The 9,278-nt window shown below is 40.0% G+C and overlaps 1 protein-coding gene across 33 annotated transcripts in view; it reads right to left on the bottom strand.

The window, feature by feature from the left end:
- SPTAN1 (spectrin alpha, non-erythrocytic 1) overlaps nt 1-9,278 on the bottom strand; it is a 46,172-nt gene that overhangs the window by 12,293 nt on the left and 24,601 nt on the right. For 17 of the 33 annotated variants that reach the window (XM_086858036.1, XM_086858040.1, XM_086858020.1 and 14 more), the window contains 15 exons: nt 8,206-8,404; nt 7,539-7,643; nt 7,008-7,028; nt 6,638-6,673; nt 5,609-5,656; nt 5,187-5,278; nt 4,886-5,030; nt 4,598-4,779; nt 4,331-4,430; nt 4,009-4,206; nt 3,740-3,886; nt 3,100-3,203; nt 2,809-2,971; nt 476-607; nt 35-172 (listed from right to left, as the gene is read on the bottom strand). In XM_086858036.1, the coding sequence (XP_086714162.1) occupies nt 35-172; nt 476-607; nt 2,809-2,971; nt 3,100-3,203; nt 3,740-3,886; nt 4,009-4,206; nt 4,331-4,430; nt 4,598-4,779; nt 4,886-5,030; nt 5,187-5,278; nt 5,609-5,656; nt 6,638-6,673; nt 7,008-7,028; nt 7,539-7,643; nt 8,206-8,404 (1,810 nt within the window). Of the gene's footprint in view, nt 1-34; nt 173-475; nt 608-2,304; nt 2,320-2,799; nt 2,972-3,099; nt 3,204-3,739; nt 3,887-4,008; nt 4,207-4,330; nt 4,431-4,597; nt 4,780-4,885; nt 5,031-5,186; nt 5,279-5,608; nt 5,657-6,637; nt 6,674-7,007; nt 7,029-7,538; nt 7,644-8,205; nt 8,405-9,278 lie in introns of all 33 variants that reach the window. The other 16 variants (XM_086858018.1, XM_086858027.1, XM_086858029.1 and 13 more) reach the window with 2 other exon arrangements.

Genomic DNA, 9,278 nt, shown 5'->3' with positions numbered 1-9,278 from the left:
CTGCTTTGCAAGTAATTAATTCCAAGCTTATTACCTCTGAAAGCCAAAAGTCAAAGTCCTTGATTCCAGTATTGAAATTCTGTTGCTTATTAGCTTCTTTCAGTTTCTGACTCTTTTCTGCTGATTTCTGTACCAGGAATTGCCACTGGTCAGCCAGGGCAGCCAGACGTGCCTGTCAGAAAGTGGGAAAAAGAGTAAATGTCACAAATGAAACATGAAAATGCCAGAACATGGTGGAAGTTTGGCTGTTGATTCCAGACATGCAAGTTAGAGTCACTATTTCATGCTGCCTCAATCAGAAGATCAGAAAATTTATCCTCCATGAGACCGAAGCAGAATGATTTGCCTGATCTACACTGTGTAGTTGAAATACAAAAGCTTCTATAAAGTAAGATTTGTTCTAGATGGACACTGTCCTGCCTCAGTTACCAAAACACTACTCAAAGCAAAGCCAAGCAAGACTTGAAGTGCCCACCTTGACGGCGTCCTCACTGCCAGCACACGCGCCCCTCTCGATGAGGGAGTTGCCCATGTCGATGACGCCGCGGATGCGGTCGGCGTTGGCGTGGAGCTCAGCTTCAAAGGCCTGGTGCTTCTGGTGTTTGCTCTGCAAGGACAAACCCAACACCATCAGGCACTGCCCAAAGGGCTCCTCCATTGTTCTCATGGGCTGGGTTGTCACCAGCTTTTTGCGCAGGCTGAGCTAAAGAAGATCTCTCTGGGCAGGGTATTTACTGCTTGCTGCAGTGGTTACTCTCATTACCTGGGTAACTACCACGTTTTGACCTGCAAAACTGTGTGTGAGCTGATACACACAACTCTGACAGCATGTCCTGCATTTCAGAGGTGCCAATGCAAAGTTCCCTGCACTGAGCTGAGCTGTTACTGCAGTAAGTGTTCCTAGTTTTCAACGCACCCCTTTGAAAAGCACCAACTACATATATCCTGAGTAGAGTAGATCATCCTTTCTACTCCTACAGTAATTGCATAAATTCCTACTTCCCTTCCTAATCTATAGGTAGTGAAAAGAAACCACTGCTCCAGCTTATCTGTTTTCTGCACAGTTGTGATATTAGTCATACACAGCCCCATTATATATATATATATATAGAGAGAGAGAGAGAGAGAAAAATACTGAATTAACAGCCAAAAACTTCTATAAAAATGTAACTGAATTATTTGGTAAGAATTTTTCTCTGCCAAGTTGAGAGCACCATGAGAACAACAGGAGCCTTGGTGTGGGAAGGAGTGTGCAGCTCTCATGTATCCACAATCCATCCACCCACCAGGAATATGACAACAGCACAAAAGTGACAAGACAGAATTTGCAAGTATGAACTGGAAATGCTAGTGACACTGGACATGGGTAGAGAGTGTCCTAGAGAATGGAATGAAAGGAAATGTTAGATCAAAAATAAAAAAGAAAAAATACTATAGCACTGGTATGAGAAATTCTGCATGAACTGCTTCATTTTGGGAACTGTAAATCCCAAATCCTGAGATTATAAAAGCATATTCTTCAAAGCTAGATCCACCAACTTAGCAAATTCAATTTATAAGCTGCCAATTGTGTCCCTCCATATAATTACCATGACAACAAATTGCAGACAAGCCTTTCTAGTTTAATATAATTTTTATTTCCAACTAAAAAGATAGCAATTTAATGTACCACACTCTGAAGTGACAAATGATTCTTTCATTTCTTACTCGTTAGAACAAAGAAAGAGGAAGCTATCTTCTCCCTCCACATATCCTCATTTTACTCCACTTCTTGGATTCTTATAAGTGCTGTCAGCTTTCCATCTGGTACATCTCTTTTTCTGGAGTGTTCTGTTTTATTCCCTTCTATGCAAGAACTAAGCCAATCAAGATCTATCATTTACTAAATCCTCCATCTTCAGCATTTGTTTCTACAAACAAAAGCTCATGGATTTGGCATTATGCCCTGTGTTAAATCACCACAAGTGATGATCAAACAACCAAATTCCTGAAAAAGGGGGATAGAACCCCATTTTCCTATGGGCTAGATCCTAAAAAAGCCTAAACAACATCATAAATTAAACAGATCATGCAGAATACCTGCAAAACAAATACATAAATAAATGATGCTGAATAGGAATTAACAAAAAAGCCACACCCATAGGATGAGGATCAACAGCTGTACCTGGATGGAGGTCAAGAACTAACAGAAAACAAAGAGATTGCATGAACTGATGGATGGAGTAGCAACTAGAGCTTGGGCTTACACAGAAGCTTATACAGAGAAAATAAATTCACATACCAGGGCTAGTCCAAACTACTTACCAGCAGTTTGGAAAGCTATAAAACAGATTGAGAGAAGTAGTTCAGTGCATTCATACTACTTCATGAACCCAAATTAAAACATAAGAGGTAACTTTATTCCTTAATACTGAAAAATAAATTAGATTTCACATTTTATAATGTAAAAGAGTTGAGACCCAAGAATTCCATTTCCTTATTTTATTGTCTAGATGCTGGGAAAGAGACACAACGGCCACTTGGGTTTCTTTAGGAAACTTTCTGCTGCAGATACCACATATCTTATTAATTATATGCATGAATAATTAATTAGAGGCATGAATTATTACTAACCAAGTCCTATTTTGGGTCTCCTTTCATGCATAATGTAACTTCCATTTTCTCCTTGTTAAAAGGAGAACATGTCCAACATGATGCACTATTCTTTCATCTCTGAACAAGAATTCCTGAGCATGGATTTTCAAACCAGAGGAGGCCTTGCAAAGTTAACAATGATATTCTGATTTTTACGCCAAGAACCACATTCACCTGGATATTTGTGGGATCCTTATAGGACTCATCACTTGCAGTCTGGAGCTTTTCACTGATCCAGGCTTCTATTTCGTCCACATCACGACTGAACTGCTGGAGGGTCTGAGACTCTCCCAGCTTTGATCTCTTCTCAATCATTTGGGCTTTCAGACGAAGCCACCTGCAGTAATTTGACACATACAATGAACAAAACACAAGAGCCACATGAGGCATCACCTTCAACAGCTACAGAACATCCCTAAAGATGATTTTCAGTTATCTGCCTTCTCCTCGCAGGGCAGCACTGACCTGTCCAGAACCTCGTTGCGTCTGTTGGCAATGACTCCCTTGGCATAATGATCTGCAGCAATCAGCTGGTCAGCAAAGGACTGCAGGACAGCAATTTTCTCTTCCTATTCAAACCAGAAACCATGAATTAGAACTGTAGTTCCCTAAAGCAAATGATGAGCAGTACCTAGAACAGAACAAGCCTTTTCATCTGCTTTAAATTTACATTACTGGGGTCCTGCGAAGGAAGTCTCTCTTTTACAGTACTGCAGAGTTCAACTGAGAACACTTTTCACCTGTGGTATTTAGGAAAAAAGGATCTTCTGGGCCAAAAACTCCAGCAGTATGATCTCTCAATAAATCTAGGCAGCTTTCTGCTACAAGAAACTGGAAATATACCCTTTTCTTCCCCAAATAAAGGGAAAAAGTAATTTTTTATCAGTAAATTTACACAAATATTTGCCACTATGTCTACACTGTCTGTAGGCAGTGAAATACATCCTGATCTGCATAGCTGCTTCCAAACTTCTGCAGCAAATTCCACATGGCTGAATATTCAGAACCAAACTTCAGAAGCCATACATGGCAGGAACTCCTTTTGCCAATAATTCACATGAGAAAAAGGCAACTCTTCTCCCCTTACTTCAGCTATGCTCCTCACCTGGACATTGATTGCTTTATCAAAATCTTCATGTTTCTTGATGAGTGCCTCCACACTGTCTAAGGAGTCTCCTTTATCCTCTGTATTTAGGAAAGCCTCCCGGGCAGCCATCCAGTTTTCAGCTTGTTCACAGTCCCGATGAAACAGCTGGGAAAAAAAAGATCTACAGCATCAGCAAGACAGATCAAGAGCACTGTTATCACCATGAAATGATAAACTCTTTAATGAAAAGAGGAATTATTTTTCTTATCCAAACTGCAGCAGAGTACCTGTAGTTCCAGGCACTGGTCCAGCATCATTCTGCGCTGGACCCAGGCCTTCTCCAGGTCTGTCCGTTCTTGGTCCAGAATATCCAGTTTCTCCTTGATCTCTGGGCTGGCATAGTGTCCATGGGCTAGAAGTTGTTGTCCAAACTGTTCAAATGCCTGGAAAGTGCCAGCTCTTGCATCTATTTCCGTGCGGTGTTCCTGCAAGGGGCAGAGATGTGCTGCTCAATAATCAGAACTGGAACTGATCTATTTTTGGAACTCTAATTTGGAAATGTCAGAAAAAAGAAACATTAGTTGATATTTATGACACACTTTCACATACCTGATGCCTTTCCAATAAAGCTTCAGCTCCAGTCACATCCTTCGCAAGCTCATCTGAGGAGACCAGGCCCCGGATCCCATTGATCCAAGACATGAGGTCCCTGTAAACACACAGTAATAGGGAATTTTTCCCTCCCTGCACTGAAATAAGTCACAACAGGGAGAACAGTCCTTTTCTGAACCCTTCACAGGAATATTCCTGTGGAACAATAAGCCATGTATACTTCATTAATAATAAACTAATTGAGAGAGGGAATCGCAGCATTACCTGAAGTCACTGAGGAAACGCTGCAGGTCGTGAGAATCTCCAAGCTTCTCTTTGCGCTGGTCAGCACGTTTTCCCAGACTATTCCAAGCCTGATTCAACTCAGTGCATTTTTCTTGGAGATCTTCAGCAGATTCTGGATGTGACTGGATCAGACGCTGGGCAGTTTCACCAAGAGAATTCACCTAGGATTAGAGGAAGGGAAATGAGCACAATGAAGACAGAGAGAACTGCTATAGTTAAATAATAGATAAAAAGAAAACTTTTGGGTTTTATTCCTCAGAATCTCACCTTGTCTCCCAGCGCTGCTAAGTCTCTCTCAAAGCCTTCATGTTTGCGTTGCAGAGCCTGAACACTGGCCAGGTCATGCCCATAGTTGTCTGTATTTAATGCTTGATTTTTCTCCTCTATCCATTCTTTGGTTTCATCAGCATCTCTGATTTGAAGGAAGGAAAGACAAAAAGAGAATTAAAAGACCACTGTCCACTGAACAAGCTGGGGGTTGAATATGATTTGTTTAGAATAGGTCCTGCTATATTTTAGAATTCTTGATAGACAAAGATTTTGAGTTAAGACCAAACAAACCCCTCACCTGTGGAATCTCTGGACCTCGTGGGCACTGCCCAACAACTGGCTCCTCTCCTCTGCCAGCTGCTGCAGGGATCTCCAGCGCTCATTCAGCTCCTGGATGAGGGATTTGAAAAGTCAAGACTGGCCTTTCACTACAGCTGAAGGTTACTAAATTCTGCTTAATTCCAGAAGAATGCAAAAATTCAGATAGCTTAGTTAAATAAAATAATTTGAAAGGTTTCTCCTGAGTTGTAAAACCAAATGACTTTATGAATATAAGACAGTGATGTAACTTGAGAAGCAAATGCTGTATATACTAATGCTTCTTTCAATAAATTTATTCAGAAGAGTTTATAAAGCTTAATGAAAGACAAAGACTATGGAAAAGGAGGGTAAAAAATGTTTAAAACTTCTAAATCAGGTCAGAAGAAGTTGTGGAATTACCTTGATTGAGTTGAAGGTTGCCACAGTATGTACCATCAAACGTGCAGACTGTGTGAAAAGGCAGAAATAAAAAATATAGCAATGAAGTCAACTCTATCCAAAAGCAAAACCAGACTGAAAGTCTTTACTAAATTTAAATAGAAACCACTAAGAAAGACAATGTAAGTAAATTACAGAAGCAATTATGAATAATTGGTTGTAATACCTAAGGTATTACAGAGCAGAGTAAGAATAGTCAGAATTCACAAGTGAGCACTGTCACATCAGTGTAAACTGATGCAAACATCTTAATGAGGACAAAGAAGAGGAACGTAAAAGGCAACATTCGGTACACGAATTAAAAACTCCCCAAATCTTAGTCATAGTTTGCTAAGTTTTAGAAGACTCTTAGAATTCAATGTTTATAATTTGCAAAAGATACTTCAAAAGTCACCAGTTCCTGGCAACATGTCTTCATTTTCTGTCAAAATATTGCACACTAACCTGGTTTCCCCACATTCACACAACTTAAAAAATGTACAAGCAGCTTTAAGTCTAACAGTGTGGATGCAAGACATAAAACATGGGAATGAAATGCTAGGGAAAACACATTGTTGGATAATTTAAAGAATATTTAAGATATTTTTGTGCTTTAGCAGGTGACAGCTCTTCCATTGTAATCATCTAATGAATGGAGAAAGGCTTCTTCTAACTATTGTAGTAAATGAGCTGGAGATGACTAATAGAATACAGCATATTTTTTACTAAAGGAGTATTGACATAAATGGTTTTGACTTTGAGGAATAAAAACATTTTTGTTGTAGCAAGCTGAAAGCAAAGAACTCATGCAAAATGAACAAGGGATTATTCAACATCTACTGCCCAGAAACTGGAATTGCCCTTATAGTACAAGCTCAAAACTGAACAGAGGTAAAAACCAGGCTGCTGACAATTTCTATGGCACAGGAGAAGCAAATGGTCTAAAAAAGATGATGTGCTGTACTTTTTGTTTTATTTTCTTGTTGTGTGCTACTAAGCAATGACACCTACCTTCCAAGGAGAGGCTGTCTTAGAATCAGTTTCATCCTGTTTGAAAATGTGAAGAAACAGCTTTAAATACGAAGCAGAATCTAAAACTATCAGAATACAGTAAAAAAAATCTTGAAAATATCTCTGTGTTCAATCCTTAACAGAGTAAATACTTTCCATGCAAGTATTTGTATCAATTTGGGTTATGCTGCTTGCCCCACATCTGTGATGTGGGGCAAGACACTCAGGAAATAAAGGGATCATTTGAATGTCCATCCAAAGTCATTAGTGAGTTCCATCATGGAAATGAACTCCAATTATGAGTGAACTTCTTGTACATCCCAAACCTGTTAAAATTGCCACTCCATCCACCTCAGAAATTAACACTTACCCTGGGCATCCCATAGACTTCCTGCAAAGGAGACAGGACAAAGAATTTGTTATTTTCTGACAGAAAATATTTCTCCCAACATGCTTCACCTTAGTTGGCACAGGATAAATTTACAGCACAAGTATGTAGAAAGCTGTCAAAAAACCCCAAACCAAAACAGAAAACCCACAAACCTCCTCCACTCTGAATTGTGCTCTATTTTATTTCTCTTTCTCCCTAGCATTGCTCACCCATTTTCCTGCAGGCTAAAGGCTAAATTTCAAATTTATATGAAGTAAAGTTAATGCATGGATTATCCATGACTTTTAATATTATTGTAAAGACTTTCCATTGCTAAAAAAACAAAGGAAAAAGCTCTAGATGCTGTTGCTATTTTTTATACAATTATTAAAAAATATAATAAAGGTCTTCTTGAGATGGCCACACTAGAGAACAGCCTGAATCTTGCAATGCCAGGCAAAGACAACAGACAAAAGGAAGGAGGAAAATCTTTTGCTTCTTAAATTAGATTAAGGCAGAAAAAAAGAGCACCTGTTGCTGTACAGCTTGTACTTCATCTGCCATCAGCCCTTCTGACTCCAAGTCCTTGGCAACCTTGTTTATATCCTTCAGGCGTGACTCGTTGGCTTTGAGATCCTACACAGAACAGGGAAATATCTCAGCATTAAAATTCACCCAGCAAAACATGTGGGACAAGGTGGCTCAGCAGGAGCACCCAGTGTGTGAACAGCAGGAATTCAGTGACCCGGAGTTCCCAGAGAGCCTGTGCCAGGGAATCCCAGCTGCCAGATTTTTTTTTCCCCATATCTCAGGGAAATAACTCTGCAGATGGAAACCAAATGCATCTTTCCTTTCAATAGGAATAGCTTAACTGAAGGTTATGCTTTACACAAAGTGAAATTCCTCCAAAGCTTGGCAGACTCTACTGCAAAGTGTTGAAAGAGAGTTTCAGCTCTCTGGGAGCTGGGAAGCATGAAGCAACCTGGGGAATGTAATCAAACTGAAGACACTTGAGTGTGGGATTCTCTATCCTCACAAAATGAAATAAAAGGTTCATATATACCTTCTATGGACCTTTTGTGTCAAATCAAAGCCATGTTTCCTTATCAGCTATGAAGAATTGTCAGGGATACATGACCAGAAAGCCTGAAGGGAAAGGCCAAAATTAACATACAAGTCATGCAACATCACAACATACCTTCTGAAAATCATCAAATTTCTTCTGCAGAACCTCCACCTGCTCCAGATCAGCACCCACTTCCTCACTGGTGAGTGCTGCTTCCTTCTCATTGATCCACTGCTGGAGCTCGTTGGCTTCACGGAAAAGCATGAACTTCTTGCAGCTTTTTTCCAACATGCCTTTACGCTTTTCTCCCAGCTCCAGGAGAGAGTGATACCTGGGACAAGCAGGAAAGGAAAGCAGGGAACAGTCAGATGGAACCGAGTCCAATCACAGGCATTTCCCAAGTACTGGGGTCCCCAAAAATGGGGGATCCCTGACCTTATGCTCTTTTCTGCTACAGGATGAGCTATTCGTGCAGTTGGGAATGAAGACTGTCCGTGTCTCTCCTCCACATGGATTGCACACCAAAATGGGAACTCCCACATGCAACACCTCACTGGGCAAATGCAAACCCAAATCACAGCCTAGGTTGGGGTAGGCTCTTAAACCACAGCATCACTGCAGGGCACTAATGACTCCACAGGCCCTTACTTGTCAAGAGGTATTTTCCTAGAGTACATCAAGTTTGCCATCCGATTATGAAAATCCACCAGCCTCCAGCTTTAGGACTTAAACATCTTCACTAGCCATTTTCCAGTGTAAAATCTGCTGAATGTTTAAGAAAGGTGTGTATCTTTGATAGCACACCTATATTCAACTGGAAAATCCACGAAACTCATTTCATGTACACTTTTTATATCTGTGGAATTCTCAAAATCAGTGATATAATTCCTCCTTTACATTAGGACAGAAAGTGAATCTTAAAAATGCTTAAATTGGTCTGCACAGGCAAATAAACCTTTTAACACCAGCCAGTTACTTAAAACCACCTTGTAATCAACTAGACACAGACAATCCTACAAGATCTTTCCCAAGCTACTGCTGAAAAAAGCCAAGAGTGGTTTTGCAGTCACTGATACTGAATTACAAATCTCTCTAGTAATGCATAATGCCTGTTTTTTAAAAACCTGCATTCAGAAAAAACACGATCCTAATACTCATTCTTACTTTAAGTCTTCTACAAGATGAGATATTTTAGCTGCATCTAG

This window comes from Cyanistes caeruleus, chromosome 20, assembly GCF_971803275.1.
Source record: "Cyanistes caeruleus chromosome 20, bCyaCae1.hap1.1, whole genome shotgun sequence".
Classification (NCBI taxonomy): domain Eukaryota; kingdom Metazoa; phylum Chordata; class Aves; order Passeriformes; family Paridae; genus Cyanistes; species Cyanistes caeruleus.
The sequence above is the reverse complement of the archived record's forward strand: the minus strand, read 5'-3'. Positions and strand labels throughout refer to the sequence as shown.